Source organism: Mobula hypostoma, chromosome 6 (genome assembly GCF_963921235.1).
Source record: "Mobula hypostoma chromosome 6, sMobHyp1.1, whole genome shotgun sequence".
Lineage (NCBI taxonomy): Eukaryota > Metazoa > Chordata > Chondrichthyes > Myliobatiformes > Myliobatidae > Mobula > Mobula hypostoma.
Window position 1 is genome coordinate 133292063 of NC_086102.1, and position 24496 is coordinate 133316558.

A 24496-nucleotide genomic window follows, 5' to 3' on the forward strand; every position below is an offset into this window, starting at 1 on the left:
CAGTTTTTGCTGATGGACAGTTTTATAACATTCTTTTTTTCCCATCTCCATTGGTATCTTTACAGCAATTTTCATTGCAATCAATTGTTAGTGCTGAGGTCTTAGCCCAAAATGTCGACTCTTTTCCATAGATGCTGTTTGACCCGAGTTCCTGCAGCATTCTGTGTGTTATTATGTTAATACTGATATACGTTCATATATTTGCCACCAGAGCTGCCAATACTACAGTTTTTGGATTCTGTGTATTTTGAAATTGGTGATTTTCATTTTTCACTAAATTAGTGGTGAATGTAATAAAATTGCCATAAAAGTAGCTGGATGACCTGGTATTCAGAGCATGTTTTCATGAAAAAAATGCAGTACTACAGTGCTGCAGCATTACAAATGCTTAATACATTGGGCATTGTCAACATTCTGCCCACTCTAGAATGTGGAACAGTAGAGCACAGTATGGGGCCTTTGGCTTGTGATGTTGTGCTGACCTATATAAAACTACTCCATGACCAGTCCAACCCTTCTCTCAACATTCAAAGTGTAAATTAACCAGAGTTTTACAGAGCTGCAACGTTAGTTTGAACCTCTTGAAGCAAATTCCCTGACTAATGAAGGCTAACACTAATACACACACACACACACACACACACACACACACACACACACACACACACACACACACACACACACACACACACACACACACACACACACACACACACCCACCCCTACCTGCTTAGCCACTATCAGACCCCACACTGTTTAAAAATCCAGTCACTGACCTTCTAAAGCGTATCACTTCACACTTTTCTGGACTGAACTCCACTTCAATTTTGACTGAATTTTACACACAGCTTCTAAACTATGGGGCAAATGTTTGTGTACAAACCGCATTCCCAAACACTTGAGAAATGTGGAAATATTTTTGCTGTTTCTGCAAAGCCTTTGTCATGTCTAAGTTTTTAAGGGAGAATTCCAGTCTTTGGAGCACAGGTTGCTGAAAATATTGCTGCTAGTAGTTCAGATCTCAAATATGTAAGAGGGTAGAATTTCAGAAGTTTGTGGCTCATGAGCAATAATGTTCTACAATTTTTAAATTCCAGGAGTTACTGCATTGGGAGCCAGTGTAAGAACATCAGGTAGTGAGTGTGGGATTTGATACAAGTTGAGCTACTGTGCTAGAATGAACTCAGTTTGTGTAAGTGTTGGATTTGAAGTTGAACTGGAGATCATTGCAATAGAATGGCTTGTTAATTGCAGCAGTGTGTGAGGCTGTAAGTACTTCTAGTCCTATGAATCAAAAACTTAGAGCAAAAGTGTGTTCTTCTAGTTTGAAAATTACAATTAATTTGTTGATCGTAAATTTGTATTGTGGTGGATGCCTTTTGATTTGAATGTAATTTATTTCTTTAGATTAAGTTCCAGCATGTTTGCTTTCTACATTTGAGAATTATTTTAAAATGTGCAAATTGATCAAAGTATCTACACTGGTTGGGACATGATAAATGTATAAACTTTTTTCTCTCATGACAGGGTGTCTTTTATGAATAATCCAAAGCAGCAGAAGCCAACGCTAACTGGCCAGCGTTTTAAAACTAGGAAAAGAGGTATGTTTCAGAAGCTAAATGTACACTGTTTTTACAATGACACACTGGTGCAATCATTAAAACTGCCCTCTTGGCTTCACAGACTTCGGTTAAGTCTTATGTTGAGGTTCTCTACTCTTCCGTCATCATACAGGACTCTGGGTGGTTTAGTTTGCTTTGATCATTGAAAGACTTTGGATTGATAGGCTAATTGGCCTTTGAAAAGAATAGTGTATGCTAACAGAATTAAAAATGCACCTAGTGTAAATAATGCTTTGACTTTGAGTTGAAAAGCCTATTTCCACTAGCTTAACTGCATACAAATTGATCTGTACTTTTTTTGTGTAAGTGTGCATGCTTAATCATGTTTTCCTTCCTTCTGTAAGGGATATTAAACATTGCAAAATAGGGAAAAACGTTTGGGGAATATCTTGCATGTTGTGGTTTTCTTAGTTTGTATTTGGAGAAAATTAGTTTTAAACCAGTAGTCTAAGGGTAATTCAAGGGTTCTATTGAGAGCCCTCCATAATTTTCCCCTCCCTCTAAATTGGTGCAGGTCAGAGTACACGATTAACTGAGGAGAAATTTAGGCAAGTTGGGATGTGAACAGCCTAGGGTTTAGATTTAACTCAAAACTACAGTGCTATATTTCATACTATATCACAAGTGTATATGACTGCCTTCATTCTGTTCCTTAATACATTAAAAAGGGACTTTTTGTCAATCCATTGCATTAATTTTGTTAACAATCCCACCTAATGATTCACCCATGAAACAGTTTCACAAAAATCAAGTAGGATTGGGAACTGGAAGCTATCGGAATAGGATTGTCCAAGTTATTAAATAGTATCAATTGTAACTACTTGTATTGTAGTGCTCTATAATTTGATTGAATATTGTGTTCTCCCTAACACTGTCTTGAGTGGTGGAACATGTACCGTATCTGGTGATGAATATTGGTTTGCATTTTTTACTTTCCTGCATCGAAAAATTCAATTTATGGAGAATTTTATATAAAATCATATTTCAGTTGGGTCTAACCCCAATCTCTTTTGAATTGACTGATATCCTTGTATCAGGAACTCAATGGCATTTACCTGGTATGGCACTGATCTGTTCCACTGTCACAAGTCAGCAATATTTGAATGAGGTGCTTGCTATACTAATCAAGATCACAACAGCATCTTGTCATCCTTGCTGATTAGTTAACATTTATAATATTGTATATCTAAAGATTAAGTAGTAGGGTTTATTTGTAAGCTATAGGCATTTGTTTGCTAAATACCTACCATGCTGACAATGAACCTCTTGATATGCAGATGAAAAAGAGAAGTTTGAGCCTACTCAGTTCCAAGATTCTATTATCCAAGGTTTGAATGAAAATGGCAGTGACTTGGAAGCTGTAACAAAATTTCTTGATGCTTCTGGAGCAAAGCTTGACTATCGTCGCTATGCCGAGACCCTATTTGATATCTTGGTGGCCGGTGGGATGCTGGGTAAGGTTTCACTTATGGCTAACTTAATTTATCTCCTGGCATTTGAAATGAAGAATGACTCTCTGAACTTATTGGTACTTTGGGTGGGGAAAATTTTAACCTTAATGTGTTCTGGCATGCACTAATTGGAACAATGCTAGTATAAGTCTATTAATTTTGGTTATTTCCTTTGATTTGAAATAATGAAGATGAACTTGGCAGATATTACAAACAGTAAGTGAGCTATAAGAAACAATTTATGAATGTTTTCCCTAGGAAAGTTAATTTCAATAGTGCAAATGATGGGGATGGGAAAGGAGTATGCCCTATCGAATATTTTTAAATGGTTCAAATTTCTGTCCTTTTCCACAGTCTTCCTAATCTCTGATCATTTTGTAATCTCAAACTTTGCAACTCCAGTTCTATTTTCACCATCTTGCTGTTGAGAGTTGGCCTTGTCACCCAAGTTAAATCAATTATAGCTGCTCTAGCTTTTGCTTGCAAGGATCCTGGGGAGACCTGGATTAGAGTGAGGTTTTGTTGTAGGGAAATGGCAAGACTGGTTTGTTCCTTTTGTGCCCCTGCACCACCTAAACATGCACCTTCTAATTAAATGTGCTGTGCACTTGCATTGTTTAAAGACTCTTTGAGACGAATGGCTTGTGGGTTACTGGGACTTGATCCCTGTCTCTTTCAAGTTCCTTTGGTTCTAGGATCAACAGCTGAAATTATTCTTCTGTATCTTATGTTTTTCATTTTTTGTGAGTTCTTCAGTTTGTTGCCTGGACAGTAAGATAAAATTTGGAGAGACCAGTTATTTTGTATTAGAATCTGCTTTAGCTTTTGAATTTTTTTTGTAGCTCCAGGTGGTACCCTTGCTGATAACGTGACCCGTACAGATGTCTGTGTGTTTGCTGCTCAAGAAAACCTGGAGACAATACGTGCATATGCTCAGGTAAATTACTGTTAATGAAGTGGAGGGAAAGATGTTTGCATTGGATTTAACTTTCTGCTGAAAGTTCTAAGAAGTAGTAAAATGACTATTTGAAACTTTTTTTTGGTATGGCATTTGATAAGCTTTCTTGCAAGTTCTTTTGCTCCAGTTGCCCATTGCAGATTATTTTAATTTGCTAGGTGTAAGTAGTTGTAAACTACTGATTTAAAAATTCATGGTAACAATTGTGGTCTAGTTTGAGTGTAGTTGAACAGTTGGAAAGGGGATGGTAACATAATAATGGGTCTATAAAAACAAGATGAAAGTAAAATATGTTCTGGAAATACTCTGATCAGTCAACACCTGAAAATTTGGCTTTATCAATTAACTTCTAAGACATTTTTGGCTTTTGGTTTAGATTTTAAGCACTTGCTGAATGTGGATGTAAGACTTCTGTGCCTTAAGTATGCTGTGAATATGAATCCTCAGTCTGCCTATTACCTGCCTTTTTCCTTCTCTTCCATACCCCTTTGCTACTTCCTGCAGCCTCTACTAAACTCTAAACTGAAATTAGTGTTGCTTCCTTCTAGTTCTTGCTGTTTTACAAAATCTTTTGTAACCACCTTCCAGGTTTTGGATGGCTGTTAGTAACTATTTGTAGTGATTTTAAGGTGCTTCATTGCTTTATTTGTCAATTACACTGTCAATGTAATTGTGTCATAAACAATCTTGTGGTATTTTGTGCATTTGTTGATGTTGAATTGCTGAATAAAAATTGTATAATTTTGCACATTTTCCAAGGTAAAAATGCTCTTAATTGGCTGCAACTGAAGTTTAGTAGGGAAACTGGGAACAAGCAATGTTGGGGTGGGGGGGGGAGGGGAAAAAAGCAGGCAAGGGAAGAAGTAGACTGCACATTCATATTCAGACAGCCTATTTAAGATGAAGGATCTTGATCTGAAACAATATCACCTGTCCACTTCCCTCCTTCGATGCTGCCTGACCCGAGTTCCTCCTCCAGCGCTTTTAGTTACTTTTTAATTGGTTGAGCTTCTGAATGAATATTCCATTAATGCTCACATGATTAAATATTAGTTGCTTACTAAGTAAGGACTGTTTGGCTGGAAAAAGTCTAGTGTTTTGTTTCTCTGTAAATTGTTGCCTATTTGGTCATTGCTCAATGATCAGTCACATCTTGATCGACTTCCTAAAATTTTGCGCAACAGGTTAAGTTTCCAACATTTCCTGATTTCTGGCCATTTCTCTTTGCTTCACAGGTGTTCAATAAATTGATCAGGCGTTACAAATACCTGGAGAGAGGATTTGAAGATGAGATAAAGAAGGTCTGACTTTTTTGGCTGCCTGAAGGCTTTTTTGCTCTTGGTAATATATGGTTCAGTTTCACAGCAAGAATGAATCATGACTGCCCCATAGCCTGCTCTACCATTCAAGAACATGGCCGCTGATTTCACTAGCTTCATTTTCCTGCCTGGATTTTTCCTTCCACTTCCACCCCCACCTCTACCTCCATCCCCAATGCAATGATTTTCCCTGTACTGCACATCTTGCAAATGAATCTGCATCACTTTTAAACTGATTGTTGTTATTATTGATAAGGTATCTTCAGATTGAATTGAATTGTTTGCTTTGAAATGAAGCCACAAACTTGAATGGGTTTATCACAATGTCTACTTCACTAGTGGCTCACATGAGTAAAGCTGTTTTTTTGCGCTGAAATTGGAAATCAGGTAAAATCTGTTTCTGAGCTGCTAAAGACAGTTTAGCACAAAATTGTGTCTTGCAGGCAAAATAAGTAGCCCTTAAGAACTGAACCTACTCAAACTTTGTGAAAATCTAATGTGTCAAATGTGAATTTGTAATTCTACTTCTGTTTTCTGTATTGAGCATTTCCTGCTATGATTGCAAACAAAAGTAATTAACATCTGTGGTTTGTTTCAGTTGCTGCTATTCCTGAAGGGATTCACAGAATCTGAACGAACTAAGTTAGCAATGCTGACTGGGATTTTGCTAGGCAATGGAACATTATCATCCTCTATTTTGAGCAGTCTCTTTAATGAGAACTTGGTTAAGGAAGGTAAATTTTAATGAGTTATGTTATGAATTTTTCTGTACGAGGTAACCAGTCATTTGTATCTACACTTGAATGTATTTTACAAAGTTGTTAATACTAAAAGCCACTTTTCAGTAGCATCTAGGGCTGAAGTTTGAGGTAATCCCAGAGCTTCAGATGATAGTAGCTCAGTTGCAGCCTCTTAAGCTGTTAGATTTCGAATGTAGCTCAAATATTAAAGCTGCTTAACAATGGAATTGAAGGCCTTGTTGCAACAAATTGAGCTAAGTGCCCTCATTCATCTTTCTAATTTTTCTTTGGTTCACTTTCATAGTACTGTGAAAAGCCTTGTATTTTTTTTGATAAATGGTACTGGGTTGATTTCAATTTTTAATTAGAGCTCCAGAGTATTCTGCTTTTAATTGCATTGATTTATTTTGGGTCAATAAATTGTAACATAGACACAAGTGACAGCGACTCTTGGTAGCTGCTGGAATATTGGAATTGTACATGTTCCCCAGGTTTCAACAGACTTCTGCTCCCAAGAACAGGTTGTAACCCAAACAACTTAAGTTGGAAAAAATTTAGGCCGGTCAAGAGTACTGTGGTCAACAAGGGTGTTTAATTCAATATTGCTGTGAATACAGTTCCACCTGGTAGAAGATGCCCACAGGCAAATTCATCATCCTGGTCTCCCAAACACGCACATAAGCAGGCTGTTTGTAACCTGAAGAGATCCTGTATTGCAAGATATTCCAATTTGAGAAAATTCCATAGTTTTAAGCAGTGCTTGTTTGGTGTAAGTATGTTTGTACTTAACATCCCTACTGTGGCATAGGCTGCTGACAGCAACTCACCAGAGCCCTCTGTCCTGAGCCAGTCTTTTAAGTTGTCCCCAGGTGTAGCCCGTCTTGGTGTATCCTTCCTCTCATGGGAATTAAATCTTTGAAGTTTTGTAGCACTTGGTTTTTACAGGACAGTGTTACTAGCCCTGTACCCAATCCTCCTTTTGCAGCAGGTCTTGAGACCATCATTAGTAGATATTTGGTTCAAATAACTGGAGTATATCATAAATACGAGAGTCAGCAGATGCCCTTAAATCCTGCTTCACCTCCATGCAGGGTCCCAAACAGTCCTCCCAGGTGAGGCAACACTTCACCTGTGAATCTGCTGGGATTGTCTGTGTCCGGTGTTCCCAGTACGGCATCCCCTACATAGGTAAGATCCGTAGTAAACTGAGGGACTGCTTCATCAAGCACCTCTGCACCATCTGCTGTAAACTGGACTTTCGGTTTTAATTTTAATTTTGGTTCCCGTTCCATCGGGTCGGTCCAGGGCATCCCCTTGTGTCAAGGTGAGGCCACCTTGAGATGGAGGGGCAACACCTTTTATTCTGCCAGGGTATCTTCCAACCTGATGGCATGAGTATTTATTTCTTCTGGAAAACAAGCCCCATCTCCCTCACCACCCCCTCAATATTCCTCACTCTGACCTTTTACTTCTCACCTGCCTGTTAGTTCCTCCTGGGCCCCTTCCCCTTTCCCACCCACTTGGCTTAACGTCTCCCCATCTTTTTATTCTGGTGTCTTCCCCTTCTCAGTCCTGGTGAAGGGTCTCTGCCTGAAACATCTGTTCATTTCCATAGATGCTGTCTGACCAATTAGAGTACATGCCAACATCACGGTTAAATAGAGTAAAACAATGTGTTTAACATTTTAACTTCTATTTGCCCATTTTATTTTCTGTTCTCATTCCAGGTGTTTCAGCAGCATTTGCTGTAAAACTATTCAAATCCTGGATATCTGAAAAAGACATCAATGCTGTTGCTGGGAGCCTTCGAAAGGTCAGCATGGACAACAGATTACTGGTGAGTATTTAAGGAAAAATTTGAATCCTTTGTTTTCTCAATTATTTTAAACTCATTTTTTTTCCCTGGAAGTTATTCCCCCAGTTCAAGTGTAAATTACTAAAACAACTTGAAATACTCAGTATGCCTGGCAGTATTTATTGCTTTGATTTAGTCATGTAGTTCCAACCTTGCTGTCAACAAGTTCAGTATTCTTATTAGCTTGGTGTTCAAAATGCCCAAGCTAAAATTTGATTGTAAAAGTGCAATATGAAAGAAATGCCAGCAAACGTGTAAATGTTATAAGTTAGGTGGCTGATATTTTAATTGTGCTCTCCAAATTTAGCTTAATCTTCCATGTTAAGTTTGCATTGCAGGTGAATCATCAGCAATGCTTTGTCTGTTGCTTTACCTCATAAAATGGCTACATGAGTGTATGCTTGTGGTCTTCTGCTGCTGTGGCCCACTCATTTCAAGATTTAATGTGTTCATTTAAAGATGCTCATCTGAAAGCCACTGATATAGCTACTGTTTCCTTCCTGTCAGCTTGAACCACCCATGCTACCCTGCCTGGCACCGACAATCATTCCATGGTGTTTAATCTGAACAACTGAACCTCTTGACCATGTCTGCATGCTTTCATGCATTGAGTTGCTACCACATGATTGGCTGACTTGATATTTGCATTAAGAAACTGGTACAGGTGCATCTAATAAAATGAGTGAATGTAGATCTGTTTGCATGAAGATATTTCCCTTGATTTTTTAAAAACCCTTTCATACATGCAGTTTGAGATTTCAGTAGCTGCACTTCTGTACAATTACACTGTTTAAAAGGCATTCAGACAGAAACATGGATTGGAGGGACTCTAGCTGAATGTAATTCAAACTGGTCACTATGGAGAACCTGTGCTGAAGAGCCTACTTCTGTGCTATTTAATTCTATGGATCTGCTTTTGTGAATTGCTTTGTCTGCCATAGTTGTGGTCTTTTGCTATATTGTACCTCTTCCTTTACAGACACTTCAGGATCTTTTCAAATCTCATTTCCTGGGGATTGACTATATGGTACAGTTGTATCAATATACAGGGATTCATTTAAAAATGCATCACTTTGTCAGCTTTGTGTTCTAGCCAAAGAATATTATGAGATAGTTAATATAGTTTTAAAATATTTTTTGCAGGAGTTATTTCCAGCTAACAAACAAAGTTATGATCACTTTGTTAAATATTTCACTGATGCTGGTTTAAAGGAACTTGCTGATTTTGTCCGCAACCAGCAATCTCTTGGTGCACGGAAGGAGCTACAGAAGGAGCTCCAAGATCAAATGGCTCGTGGTGATCCCCTCAAAGAGGTAGTACTGCTAAACCTAAAAAGGCTGTTAGGAATGCTTAAATAAATCTTTGCACAATTTCTATTATAACTTTTCTGTTTTCAGTTCGCTAATTTTGATACTTGAGGGAAAAACACAAAACACGAGTATCTAAACAGATAGACTTATCTGTAAAAATAATTACGTAAACACGAGGAATTCTGCAGATGCTGGAAATTCAAGCAACATGCACAAAACGCTGGTGGAACGCAGCAGGCCAGACAGCATCGATAGGAAGAAGCACAGTCGATGTTTCGGGCTGAGACCCTTAGTGCGTTCCATCAGCATTTTGTGTGGGTGTGTGTGTGTTGTTGTAAAATAATTAGTTGTCTTGGGTAATTAAAAACAGTACCTGAAGGCTTTAATGTTTCCATAAGATGTGTGCATTAGAAGATGCTTTAATCTAGCTGTATTTCTGAAAGCGGATAATATACAACCATTTTTAAAAAAATGTTAACTTGTGTATAAAATGTTTAGATTAATTGCTTTCAAATCCTTGAGTGATAGATGTGATAGTGAAACAGGTGTTTCTGATGTGGAGTCTGTATCAGTCTTTTTATGAATACTATATTTCTCTCTGTCTCTGTCTCCTCTTCTCTCCCCTCCCCCCCCCCCCCGCCACCTTGCACATTTAGGGCAGTTCTGTTCTTAGCTTGACATGCGCCAATGAGGTCAATTCAGATTGGCTCAAATAATCTGCAAGCCATTCAAATGAGTAGAAATTGAGTAATAATGCTTGCTCTGTTAGCTATTCAATGTACCAGAAATGTAAAATGAGACCATTCATGTTGTATGGAAAAATCTGATGTAAAACTAATGTTTGAAGGATATGAATAAAATTAATAGTATTCATCCATTTAATTAAGATTATCACATACGCCAAAGAGGAGATGAAGAAAAATAGCATCTCTGAACAGACTATGATCAGTATTGTTTGGAACTGTGTAATGGGTGCTGTGGAATGGAACAAGAAGGAGGAACTGCTAACAGAACAAGCCATTAAGCACTTAAAGGTAAATTGCATTTGCTTTCAAACAAATGATTTTTCTCATTTGTAATTAATGGAAAGTCCCAAGTTGGGAAATTCATTGTGCAGTTATTCTATATTTTAGTGTATGTGTGGTTCCAAGGGGGCATTTGAAGCTGAGAACTTTGTCAGTTTTTTTTATAACTTTATGTAAAGTTTTGCTGTGGTGAAAGGAAGACTGCAGAAGAGAATGGCCCATTCTCCACAGATTTGTTAGTTTATTCATCAGATTTGAAGAAATAGAACTTGAAATAAGCTGTTTGACACCTCTGCAGGCTTTTGTATTTGGTAAGATCGAGACTGACCTTCTGACTTGGTATCAATTTGCTGTTCTTTATGTGGTGTGGGGGTAATATCATCTTCTAGATGTGATTACTTTAGGAACCTGGGAGAATGTCATGTTGGAGAAGAATGAGCTGTAATTACTTTTAAAGCATAGATTTTGCAATAAATCTATAGTCACTGTAACCCACATAATAATGCAAAAGCATTTTCTATTCCAAATTGAAATTGGTCTCAATATGGAAATGACATTATAATAGATCACCCTGTACATAGTTAACCTTAATTTTTCTGCTTGATCCTGATCGTGCTTTAAGAACTTCTAGTTTACAAACTGCAAATTATTTACACCAAACATAACAGGCCATTCAGCTCTTCAAGGCTGCTTTCAATACAATATTGGCTGATTGTATAGTGCCTTGAAAAAGTATTCAGTCTCCAACCATTTGGTCACATTATTGAAGATTACAACCATGGATGTTGATCAGTTTAACTGAGAACTTTCATTTTTGAATCATATGTTTTTTTTCCATAGAAGCCCAAAAACGGAAAAATTCCAAAACATGTCAGCGATTTAAAAGTATTCATCACCCTTTGCTCAGTACTTGAACCACCTCTTTCAGCTGTCACAGCTAGTAGTCTTTTTGTATAGGTCGGTTAGTTTTACACAACATGATGGTGCAACATTTGCCCGTTCCTCCTTGAAAAATTACTCAAGCTGTGCCAAGTTGGTTGGGGAGTGGCAGAGGATGGCAATCTTGAGGTCTTGCCAGATGTTCATTTGGGTTAAGATCAGGGCTCTGACTGGATCACTCAAGGACACCAGTTTTCATTTGAAGCCAGTCAATGCTTACTCTGGCAGTGTGCTTTCAGTTGTTGTCTTGCTGAAGAACCAACTTCCTTACCAGTTTAAGCTTTCCAGCAGGGACTAGCGCATTTTTATATAGGATTTGTCTGTATTTAGCAGCATTCCCATTGTGACTTGATCAACTTCAATAAATTTCCCAAGTAGCAAATGAAAGTAAAATGTGAAAATAGTTGTGGGAGCTGAATACTTTTTCAAGGCATTGTATATTTCAAGACCATGTTTCTGAACTCATACTCTTTGACACTTCTCTTTCCTTTTGAATTTATTGAGTGATTTGTTCTTTATTCACCTCTGGTACCCCCCCCGAAACACTGGGGGGGTGGAGCAGGTACTCAACCAAAATATCTGGTACTTTCACATGCTCATCTGAGTGCTGAAATATGGCTACTGAGTTAGATGTGTTTTTATACCAAGGTTCAAATTACACATTTGTCCCTGCTCTAAAATCCCTTGCTCTGTGTCCTACTCTTGTTACTCATGCTCCTTTTTAGACACAATATTGAAGAGTAGCGCTATTTCCAGATCTGTACTTTGAATAAAAATTGTTTTCTGTATGTTTTAATGTTTCTTGTGATTATATTTTCCATTATTTTTCTGTTTTCAGCAATACAGCCCTCTCCTTGCTGCCTTTACCACCCAAGGTCAATCAGAGCTGACGTTGCTGCTGAAGATTCAGGAATATTGTTATGACAACATTCAGTTCATGAAGGCCTTTCAAAAAATTGTGGTGCTTTTTTACAAAGGTAAATTCTGTCTCATGGCTAGCCTAATAGAATATTTGATCCTACACCATCATTCAAAATTGTTGTTGATCTACGCAGTACCTTTCTTGACTACCCCCATAGTCACCGAATATCCCTTAATATACCAAAATCTATCTTTATTGAATTTGACGGAGCCTCCATAGATGACCTTCCAGTGCAGAATTCCAAAGATTTACCAGCTACCAAGTGCTGGTAAAGTGAAGGTTCTCCTCTTGTTAGTGCTAAACTTTTGTAAATAAATCCTCTTTTTTAAAAAAAAAAATTATAATTATAGTTGCCTGTATCATTTGGCTTGTTGATGTTCAGTGACTGCAGATGTCTGTTATTTTGAACATCAGTAATAACCAATCTGTGATCACTTTTCAGGTTTTTGCGCCATAGTAACTGACTTTTTTTAATCGTGCTGTATCCAGTCTGCCACTTTCATGTCCATGTCTTGATTTTTGTCTTTATTTCTGAAACTACTTCCTCCAGAATCCCAATTCCACCCGGTTTAGTATTAGCAGAATCAAATTTGGGATTTGACCTTGCCAGCCAAATCACTAATATCGGTTGAATTGCTGTTGCCCAAACATCAATGCCTCTAGTTCTTCCACTAATAATGCATTAATCCAGGAAAAATCTGTTTTATTTCTATTCTCTGATTTGCCAGACTAGTCCTCTTTTGTTCTCTGCAGTCCCTCACTTTTTGAGGTGAACAGTGATTTGGCTTTGAGATACTTTGGTGCAGCTTCTGAAAATAACATCTCTGGATATAACATGGCTGCTTGATTTTAAATAATCAATTTTAAAACCAAGTAATCAGTATTTTGGTTTCACTTTTAAAATTTCATGGTGTACCATTCAACAGCATGGAAACAAGACCTTTTGGTCCAACTCGTACATGCTTGATCCCAGGTGTCTTGGCACTTCCTGTGGCAGTTCAATCCTTAACCATCATCCTAGCGGTAGTGGAACAGAGAAATTTGCCCAGTACCCATGAAACTTTTCCCACCTGCTTTAAACGTTTCCCTTCTAAATATTTTTCCCTCTACCATGGCAAAAGGTCTTATCTACTGTCCCTCATGACTTTTACATTTTTAATCTATTCCCGTAGCCTCTTTCAGTATGGGGAAACAATCCATGTCTATTCAGTCTCTCCACTTTACTTCAGTCCTGGCAACATTCGTGTCGATCTTTATTGCACCCTTTGTGCGTAGCCAGATCCTTTATGGTATGGTGACCAGAACTACACACAGCTTAGATGTGTTTTTGTGAGCTTTTATTTTGTTCCTTTTGTTCACATTTGTAGCTGATGTCCTGAGTGAGGAAGCAATTTTGAAGTGGTACAGAGAGCCCAATATGGCAAAAGGGAGAAGCATTTTCCTAGAGCAGATGAAGAAATTCGTTGAATGGCTCAAGAATGCTGAAGAAGGTAGTATGAAGGTCCTTTTGTAAAAGTAGGCACTCCTATCTATAATTCAGTTATGGGTAGGTCCTTTTTGGGAGTTTAAAATAAAATCCCATTCTTCTATTTGATTTGGTCTCACTAAGGTGGCTCTTAAGCTCCCCTTTGAGACTTGAGCACAGTCCAGTGTAACATTTCAATGACTTGCTAGATTTTGGGCAAGATGGAAAATTGATAGTCCCAATAACCCATTGAGATCTATTTGTCATCTTCCAAGATGAGCAGCAATCTTTTGCCCAGCTTACAATCTTTGCCCAGCCAAGGAAGGCATGACTTTGACAAAGATGTTTATTAGTTTGCATTAGAAGATTTTGTTTGCATTGTACTGTGCATTAAATTGCATTGGACAATTGGGTGAACTTTAAAATTGTTCCCTAATATTAAACTACCTGCCCTGAACCCAGGATTTTGCTACTTTTTAATATGGCACTATGGTTTGGTGGTCTGAATTCCAATGGATGGGCAGGAAAGGCACCTCAGACCAGAAACTGTCACAAACTTTGCCTTGTTTTGATGCTGATGTAAAGCAGTGTTTAGCAGATGGACCAGCTGCATGCCTGCCATCACCAAAAACTAAGTATCTGCTTAACTGGATGTTTTTAAAAAAAAATGATCACTTGTGCCTATTAAATTGTTTTTGAAGGACCAGATTGAGGAAGAAAACCATACAATGCTCTTACAAGGGTAGTGTCTTAAAGATGCAAACTAGATTAGATGGATTAGAATGGGGAGGTGTAATGTCCAAAAATTTGTCACAACCAATTGTAAGAATGAAGTGCTGTTAGATTAAGGGCACTGGTTAGATTACCAGCACTGAAAACCAGTTGGAACAAGCACAATTGATAATCGAGCTCTGATTAAGGTGGGGGTTTGTTAGGTTCAAAAATGTTGAATTGTAAAAAAAAAAGTGCAAATTAATATTTGGGGGAAAAAAAGAAGAATCTACAAGACCTGAAATGCTTGAATTTGATGTTGAGGGAGATGCAACTGCTCTAATTCTTCACTACAGCATTCAATGATTGATAAACTTCAGCACTTTGCATTCATCCATATGTTAAAGCCACAAGCTTTTTTTTTTAAAAGTGGGAGGCATAATTATCCATTCTTTGGTTGTTTTTTTTCCAGGAATTGGAAGTATTTTTCAAAGGTAATTTTTCACCATTTCCCTGCCCTAATTTTAACTTTATTCTTTCCACAGAATCAGAGTCTGAAAGTGAAGAGGACTGAAACTGACTCAATTGAAATCATGTTCTGTATTTTTAATAAACAACAGGGGTTGTAGAGTTGAATTTCAGAGTTCAGAAATTGATTTGGCATTCTACCTCCTGTATTTTCTACTGTAATATCTAGATGTAAATTAAGGGCTTTACAGTGATCACACTGGTTTGTTTTAATTTCATTTTCTATATAATAAAAGTTATTGCTGGCATCATCTGACTTGAAATTTAGCTATAAAGTCAGTTGCAGTTACTTTTTGACCAATTGGATTGTTGCTGTTCATTTGGGAGCACAAAGAAAACATGGTTGGGGGTACAAGCTGTATGTAGCTTTCAGCAGTTAAGCTTTGGAGGACCTAGCACTTAAGACCAAGTGACAGCATCTTATAGGTCTGGTGAATGAAATTCAAATTTAGTGTGGCATGTTGCTGACTAGGGCCATTTCAAAGTACAACTGTTAGTCCCCATGAAAGCTACCAAGAATTTACAGGAGGAGGAAGTTTTAAAACTAGGACAAGGTATATTGTAATCTCCCTTTAGCTGCACAATTGTATTTTTCCAGATCAAAGTTGAGTGCTTGTTCAGTTCCAACTAACAGTATTTGAATTTAATGGTATCCTTGTGAATGGAAATGTGTGCATCTTTTATAATTGTACAATCCTAAAGTTGTGGTTCAGATGAAGTTGGTTCCTTTTTTGAGTGTACTTGGAAACTGGTTAAATTTAAAAGCACAGTCCAACTTGCAATATACTTAGTTCATTGGATAGTTACTTTTTGCCTTCATGAGGTACTTGATTCATGTGAATACTTATTTTTAAAGCATTTTTGCATCACACAACAGAAGAGGAATTGTTCTGGGCACTTCAGCTCTGCAAGTCCTTTTCTTTTGTTGGCATTCAAGTTTACAGCCAGTGAAGGATACATATTTTCAGATCATGGTTCGAAAAAGCTGCACAGGGCTGATGTGTCAATGATGGTGAAAGTTTCCTTATTAAAAAAAACCTGTTAACTTCAGTTGTGTACCAAAAAAATTAAACTTTTTAATCAATCAATTTGCTTGCTAAACTGGCTTTTTGCAGTTAGGTTTCCTTTACGTGGTAGGTTTGCAAATACAGCTGTAAATGTACAAAAACATTTGTGGTCACAAGATACAATGGACTACCAGGACTGAGTTAATTAGTAAATTAAATACTTCAAGTTAATCAAGCTGCCATAATCTCCTCACCCAGCTGTCTTTTGGAAAATCCATCACTGAGTCTTGAATGCCCATTACACCTGTATGCTCTTTGTAGATTAGTTACTATTTGTTGAATGGAGTGTAATCTACCAATTGTTTCATTTACAACTGTTCACAAGCAACGTGCTGAACAGATGGTGGATTCTGGTTAATTGAGGCATACTTTTGCCCAATTGAGCAACTGCCCCAGTTGGCTGAAGTTCCATGGAAATGTCTTTTTAAAGTATGAGGACATATTGTTTAACTGAGTAAAAAAAATTTAAATAAAATGTAGAACCAATTATAACATTACAATACTATAAAACTATTAGTTCCTAATAGTTATTGGAGGAATTGCTGCCACATTCTTGACTGTGGTGCAGATAATGGACTACCTTCATACAATGCTATCAATGATCCCATCCTCTAAATCTTTTCATTGTAACACTGAAGATAATTGATACCTTAAAATTCTTTAGTTCCTGACTTGCTGTACTGAAATTTCATTTTCATATCTGGCCATTTCTGGCATGGCTTAAACAGTGAGCAAATCAGTTCTGGATTCTTATTTCTTGCCAACTATCCATGACAAAAATCACTGCTTTTCAAACACAACTGCTGCTCTTTAAAACTTCAGTGTAGTGTCCAAGGGTCATATAGGTTCATGTGACTGACACTAGTTAGAATCTATTTGGTAAGTCTCCTGCATCAATTAAGCAGCATAGTATCCCAAATAAACAAAGGGAATCTCAGCTATGATTAGTTTTTGTTCTTTTAAGAGTTGTCCAAAGTAGTGGCAGTTCTGATTAACTGGAATCCAGTGAAATTAGTTGTTTTTTCATTGGATGTTCACACATAAGTGAACTCAACAAGAGAAAATTAGCCATTAAAAAACAGCAGAGTACTAGATCCACAAAACTGTAGTCCCAGCTCACTTAAGTAGGAGGCAGATACATAGGGACATTTACGAGACTCCTGAATAAGCACATGTATATGGGAGGGAAGGGTTTGATTGTGTAACAGTTATTTGTGCCTCTACCCAAGATCAATCTTAGCCCTTCCCTCCCACATGTGTGCTTATCCAGGAGTCTCTTAAATCTCCCTAATGTATCTGTCCCTCTCTACCACCACTGCAAGCAGTGCCACTCGCTACTTTGTAAAATAAAAATGTAGCTGTACCTTGCCTTGATCCCATTAAAACTGCTTCCATGTTCTAGTAAGTAGCATTTACTTGAGTGTTCAAAAGGCAGTAAAAATCCACTAAAACCAACTTATTTAGAGATACAGTATAGAATAGGCCCTTCTGCCCCAAAAAGCCACATTGCTCATCAGTCCACCAATTTAACCCTAACCTTATCACATGGCAATTTACAATGACCAATTAAACTACTAACCAGTACATCTTTGGACTGTTGGAAGGAAACTAGAGCATATAGAGGAAACCCGCACAGTAACAGGGAGAATGTACGAACTCCTTACTACCCAAGGCATTTTGAGAAAGTCCCTCTTGACAGGCTAATCCAGAAGATTAAGATGCAGAAGCATAGGTTCTGTGGCAAATTGGCCATTTGGGTTCCGAACTGGCTTGTGCATAGAAGACAATAGGGAGGTTATGTTGCAACTTTTTATGTTGTACATCAATAATTTGGATTATGGAATAGATGGCTTTGTGGCTAAGTTTGCTGACGATACGAAGATAGGTGGAGGGGCCAGTAGTGCTGAGGAAATGGACAGTCTGCAGAGAGACTTGGATAGATTGGGAGAATGGGCAAAAAAATGGCAAATGAAATACAATGTTGGAAAGTGTATGGTCATGCACTTTGGCAGAAGAAATAAATGGGCAGACTTATTTAAAATGAGAAAATTCAAAGTTCTGAGATGCAACGGGACTTGGGAGTCCTCGTGCAGAATATCCTTAAGGTTAACCTCCAGGTTGGGTCGGTGGTGAAGGCAGCGAATGCAATGTTGGCATTCATTTCCAGAGGAATAGAGTATAGGAGAAGGGATGTGATGTTGAAGCTCTATAAGGCACTGGTGAGACCTCACTTGGAGTACTGTGGGCAGTTTTGGGCTCCTTATTTAAGAAAGGATGTGCTGATGTTGGAGAGGGTTCAGAGAAGATTCACTAGAATGATTCTGGGAATGAGAGGGTTAACATGAGAAATGTTTGACAGCTCTTGGACTGTACTCCTTGGAGTTCAGAGTGGGGGGAGGACCTCAAATATTTTGAATGTTGAAGGGCATGGAGAGAGTGGATGTGGCAAAGTTATTTCCCATGGTGGGGGAGTCTAGTACGAGAAGGCATAACTTAGAATTGAAGGGCGCCCATTCAGAAGAGATGTGAAGAAATTTTTTTAGCCAGAGGATGGGGAATCTGTGGAATTGTTGCCACGGGCGGCAGTGGAGGTCAAGTTATTGGGCGTATTTAAGGCAGAGATTGATAGGTATCTGAGTAGTCAGGGCATCAAAGGTTATGGTGAGAAGGTTGGCGGAGTGGGACTAAATGGGAGAATGGATCTGTTCATGATAAAATGGCGGAGAAGGCTCGATGGGCTGAATGGCCAACTTCTGCTCCTTTATCTTATGGTCTTGTAGACATTCAAGCTGGAGGTCTGTAATTAGAGTGGAGTTCCGCAGGGATCTGTGCTTGGACCTCTGCTCAGAGTGATGTACTTAAATAACTAGGATGAAAAGATTACTAAAAGGGTTACTAAATTTGCAGATGATGCCGAGATTGGTGGGGTTGTGTTCAGTGTAAAAGACTGGCAAAGAATACAGCACAATATAGACTAGTTGCAGGTATGGGCTGAGAAATAGTACAGGGAGTTTAACCCAGAAAAATGTAAGATGTTGCACCTCTGTATGACAAATGTAAGGAGCCTATACACTGTTGCTAAGCAGAGATCTTAGGATTCAAATTCATAACTCCTTGAAAATGACTGAGCAGGTTGATAAGGTAGTTAAGGCGGCTTATGGAATGCTTGCTTTTATTAGTCGAGGCACTGAGTTCAGAAGTCAGGAGGTTATGTTGCAACTTAAATATTGCATATAGTTCTGGCTGCCCCACTTCAGGATGTTGAGGCTTTGGAGAAGGTGCAGAAGAGGTTCAGCAGGATGCTGCCTCATTTAGAGAGAAAACCATCATGAGAGGTAGGATAAACTTGGGTTATTTTCTCTGGATTGTCAGAGGCTGAGGGGAGATCTGATAGAGGCTTAAAGGTTATGAGAGTACCTGTTTCCCAGGGTTGAAAAGTCTAATACCAGAAGGCATGTATTTGAAGGTGAGAGGGGGTAGGTGAGTTGTGGATGCCTGAAGTGGTATTAGAGGCAAATACATTAGAGGCTTTTAAGTGATGCTTGCACAGGCATATGCAAGGAGGGAGATGGACATGATGTAGAGAGGAGGAACAGCTGCTTGGGTGTTTATTTGCTTGTTAGCTGGCTCTGTGCTATTCCTCATCATCAATGAAGTGATGCAAGATATCCTCAATGGTACTACTAACTTAAGCCCTTGAGCTCAAACACAGCCCTGAATTGGTGTGTTAATTGAAAATGAAAACTGACAGCTATCTTAAGGAAACATCCAATTGGAGTCAGGGTGCCTGCAGAGGAAGATAGTTACTGGCTAATTATTCCAACTGCAGGCCATTGCTACTGTCTTCCTATTGTTACCCAGATCATGAAAATTAATCAGCTTCACACTCTCCCAAAATGATTTGCAAATATGAAGTTGACTGAATAAGTTTGCTTTCTTATTAATGAGACATTTATCTAATTGATTGCAAATCTGTGGTGCAACAGTTTTTTCAAAAAAAATCTGAACGTACAAGCCCTCTGCCCCAAACTAAACACCTGTAGTGGGTATACTCCAGGTCTAATGCTGTACAGCAGGGGTATGTGGCAGCTCAGTTATGCAGGTAAGAGTGCCCATGCAGCTTTTGGAAGTAGAAATTCAAAGCATTGACTTGTTTGTGAAATGTCCTCAAGAATAGGGCTCAAATGTAACATTTGCAAGACTGGTCTGTCAATTATGATCTGGGATAAACACACTTAGAGAAGCCATTTTCAACAAATAAATGTTGAAATTCACAGGCACGTTCAGTATGTCAGCACAATGTTTGACAACTTCAGAACATTTGTAGTTTTAAAGCCTTAACACTGACAGAAAGCTCAGACTTCTAGATAAGTAATTCCATACCTTGTACTTTGAAACATACGGTAGTAACAGAACAAAACCACCAATGATATTTCTGCAAAATACTCTAAAGCCATTAACAATGTTGGTGACTATCCCAAGCCAATATTCACAGCACTGAGGCCCTAATGATACTAATCAGTCAGCTAAAATTGTTCACCTGTTAGACTTGAACTGCCATAAGGGAATGCTGGATCAGCATTCAAACTACTTTAAGGAACAACTTTAATTTTGTCCAACCATTAAAATTTTAACAGCTATTTGTTCATGTTGTTATGTGAATGAAATCACTGGAGAGAGTGTTACTAGTAGATAGAAAGCAGCTTCTTTATTTGACAAAACAAGGTACAGCAGGTATATGGAGGCCCCTTTGGTAGAAAGGTCTGCTGGCCCAGTGTGGGGCTGAATATTTATTTGCTAAACACAAAGGGCAATTCATATTTACAAAGTATAGACAATGCTTTCTTTTGAAGCTACAAACAAAACTTCACACCTTCTGATTACATTCATCCCATCAGCACCAGCAGCGTCTGGACTGGTATTCCAGTATTCACAGCTTTAGGAAATGCATTGTTACAAATGGACTGGGATTCTGGTATTCACAGCTTTTAGGAAATTCATTGCCAAGGAACAGAAGACTAGTGGCTGAAGCCAATTACTAGGTGTTAATGACCTAAACCCAAACATTACTCTTAACAGTTCACAGGTTCCTTTCTGGAGAAAAGTGTTTCCTACTGTAGCAAGGTGGTTGATGTTCTCCTTTTCACATCTGGGCCCTATACTTCATGCACATACTGTATGCTGATCTTAGATTCAAGTGCTGTGGCAGAGATGGTAATCCAACCAAGATGTGTCTTGTGCTACTGTACACTTACGTGGATCCAAACTTTGGCTAGATGATCAAAGCTATGCCTGACATAGTCCTTGGATATCTTGTCAATAGGTACTACCTCCACTCTAGCCACACATCAGTTCCAGATGTCATTGGCTCCTCTGAGCTCCTTTGTTGGTCAAGGTTGATATGGAGAACAAGTTACTGCCCATATAGCATATGAAGCTAAAGGAGTGGCAGAGACCTATAAAGTTGGGCCCCCGTGGCATTGTTGGGAGGTGGAAGTTGGCAGTCAGCATTGAACTCAACTTAAGACTGCCTTAGGGACTCTAGCTCTAGCCTTTTTCTTTGAGTTTAATTCCAAAGTCATCTTTGGTATAGCTGCAAGGCAGTGGAAGTTTTTCTTCTCCTAGATTGGTTGCCAAACATAGTCCATCTACCCAAAGCAACTGGTTTTTAGGCACCAGTAACCTCTATTTGCCTCCATCTGACAGTAGAAACAGTTCTACCATGCCTAGTAGCCAAGTCACACATGAAATCCAGAGCTGGACAGTTATCAAAGGCCATTTGAGACAAAGGAGGAGCATTTAATGGGTATTTGGAGCTTATACCCACCTCCATGCCCATCTGTAGCAATCTTAAGGAACCTGGTACTATGCAAGCATTGAATTTGAGCTTCACGATCACCATTATTGCCACTTGAATTTCAATTCCTCCTTCAATTTATGTTTCCAGCACAATACTCTTGATACCGCTACTGTGCCATCTTTACACTGAGATTTGAAATGTAAATTTAGGCCTAGATTCAAAACTACTCCATTTCCACTAAAGTGAAAGTGTTACATTGGGGCAGCTTGTAGAGCTGCTGCTGCACAGCTTCAACTTAGATTTGATCCTAACTTTGGGCACTTTGCACGTGAAGTTTGCATTTTTCTGTTGACCATATGATTTCCTCTAGAACCGGGGTTCTCAACCTTTCTTTATGCCATCGACCAATGCCATTAAGCAAGGGGTCCGTGGACTCCAGATTGGTCCTAACTTCCAATGGTTGGAAGGTTAACCGGCCACTATAAATTGCCCCAGTGAATGAGTGAGTGGTAGATTCTGGGGAGAATTGATAGGGATGTGGGAGACAATAGGTTAGAGTAGCACTGGTGTAAATGGGTGCTTGATTGTTGGACTAGGTTGCTGAAGGGCCCATTTCCATGTTGTTTCTGTGACCCTAAAGCTTAACAGTCATCATATCCATTCTACACAATAAATTCTGCCATTCATCTGCGCAATTTGTACATTGTCTGCTTCCTTCTCTATTTGCTGTCCTATCCAGTGTCATTCCATTCACTCAAGCCTTGCTGAATTTATAGCTCAAAGTACTCCTTGATAGATTTCAGCACACATCCACCTAAATTTTCACACTATCCCTTGATCATTCTGCCAACAATGGTCCAACTGAACTTTCATTCCTTGATTACCAACATATTTTTATTAGTGTCTTCCCTTTAACTCAACCAGTGGATTTTTAACTTAATTGTTGCTTCACCACACCCCCACTGGTCAAGAAATGGGAATGCAATTTTATAGCAGATTGGAGAATAAATTGAAATTGGTTGTGATGACATAGGTACCATTTTTAATCCCAGGCTTCACATCAATGAATATCAAGTCTAACCTCATTTAGAAGTAATTAAAACTGTTTAATTTGTTTTCCTGTCATGGGATGGCTGTATAAATATGCTGTACTGTATCTGCTCTGATATGCTATGCTGCTTTGTTAAATAAGAATAAATAATAATAAAAATTTGAATAATAAAAAAACATTGAACAAATCAAAAATTTCAGATTTACAGATTGCCCCCCCTTTGTATCGGGGTAAACCTGACAGCTGTCTCTTCATACTGGGATAGTATTAAGCTGATGCTAAATTAAAACTTAAATAACAAACCTCACTAAATCCCCTTTATACTACCAACTTGATATTTAAGTTACAATATCCATTTACCAAAATACGCATTTAATGCCATTCTGCTCACTACAAGACAATGCAAGTTGGTATAAAATGTTGAAAAAAAATCATAAACACCATCTGCTACAGCTCAAAGTAATAGCACCTACCTTAGTGATTACAGCTGTAAAGTTTTCAGCAAGCCAAAAAAAAAAGGATCCATTCTAGAGAAAGTCGTTCTACATTGCTTCCAGTTGCATTAAGAACACACAGGCTTTGAGATGAAGTTTCCACTATCTGTGTACATTTCCTACAGTGTTGAGCTGGTCAACGCTTGATGCTTATTTAATTAAGAGACTGCCATTGGAATTCACAGCCTTTAGCATTTATTTAAATAAAGTGTACAGATTAAACACTGCTGTTTAATGCAACAGATCAAATTCAGGAGAAAAATAATTAAAATTGACAATGCAAAGAGAAAACCCAATAGCTGTAAATGTGAACAGCACTGTACTGAATTTCTTTAAGGCAAGTTTCAAAAGGGCAGGTCATGTCTCTTTAATCACACTGCCCGGTAAGATTTGATGTTGAGCCTTTAACTTCGCAATCATAGATGTAAACCCTCCGGGTTTTACCCAACCAAAAGAACTGTTAAGAGGAACTGTGGAACTTTCATTTGGTGCTTCCTCCCATGATCTAGGACCATGATATTGGGAATGTAAATGGTCTTCAGTGCAAAATAAAGTTGAAGTTGAAAAGGCAGATGTTTCAGGTTCACATAAATCAGGTGCAGGCTTATCTTGCCTGAAACAGGTGCTATTCTCATAAAGCACCGACTTACTGTCAGAGCTGCAAAACCCACTTTCGATGGTGTTCAAATCATCCGAAAAATCATCGCCGTCTCTCTTGAGCCTTGTTTCTCTGTTCAGGACAGCTGAGGCTAGCTTCCTTTTTACAGAGCTGACCTCCAATTCAAATCCAGAGTCTTCATTTTTTGAGAGTACATTAGCAGATGGAGGAGCTTCAGGAAGCATGTAGACAAAGAGATTTTTCTTCCTGGATCTCTTTCTTATCTTTTGAGGTGGTTTCTTTCCACTCTCATGAAGAAATTTGTCAACTTTTCTCTTACAGGACTGTAGATTCCTGAGAGTAAAGTAATATATCTTAATTTATTTTCCTCATTTCCATCTCAAAAAAAGGATGCAGCCGAGAAATCACTGAGATTTTTGTTTTAAATGGCAGGAAGCATTAGTTTGATAACATTTTTACTTAATCTTTCTTACAACCTAAACTAAGGTAGCTTGCCTTCATCTTCTCACACCCAAGGAGTCCCATACTTAGATAACCCGAGAAAAGCTAAACTCCCATTTCAGCTGGAGGCCCCTCAGCATTCAGGTGTCCAAAATCACATTGTATATTCTAGGCAGAG

The 24496-nt window shown here is 38.4% G+C and overlaps 2 protein-coding genes across 3 annotated transcripts in view; one reads left to right on the plus strand and one right to left on the minus strand.

The window, feature by feature from the left end:
• The window catches only part of LOC134348422 (eIF5-mimic protein 2), a 47287-nt gene extending 31353 nt beyond the window's left edge, over positions 1-15934 (plus strand). For both annotated transcript variants that reach the window (XM_063051777.1, XM_063051776.1), the window contains exons 2-12: positions 1528-1601; positions 2900-3076; positions 3916-4010; positions 5267-5332; positions 5949-6084; positions 7818-7927; positions 9089-9259; positions 10144-10290; positions 12059-12197; positions 13510-13632; positions 14864-15934. In XM_063051777.1, coding sequence (XP_062907847.1) covers positions 1538-1601; positions 2900-3076; positions 3916-4010; positions 5267-5332; positions 5949-6084; positions 7818-7927; positions 9089-9259; positions 10144-10290; positions 12059-12197; positions 13510-13632; positions 14864-14892 — 1257 coding nt within the window. In that variant the 5' untranslated portion in view covers positions 1528-1537 and the 3' untranslated portion in view covers positions 14893-15934. The remainder of the gene's footprint in view (positions 1-1527; positions 1602-2899; positions 3077-3915; positions 4011-5266; positions 5333-5948; positions 6085-7817; positions 7928-9088; positions 9260-10143; positions 10291-12058; positions 12198-13509; positions 13633-14863) is intronic.
• A 128-nt stretch (positions 15935-16062) lies between these two features.
• The window catches only part of si:ch211-227n13.3 (uncharacterized), a 35841-nt gene continuing 27407 nt past the window's right edge, over positions 16063-24496 (minus strand). The window contains exon 5 of the mRNA XM_063052558.1: positions 16063-24210. Within this exon, the coding sequence (XP_062908628.1) occupies positions 23616-24210 (595 nt within the window). The 3' untranslated portion in view covers positions 16063-23615. The remainder of the gene's footprint in view (positions 24211-24496) is intronic.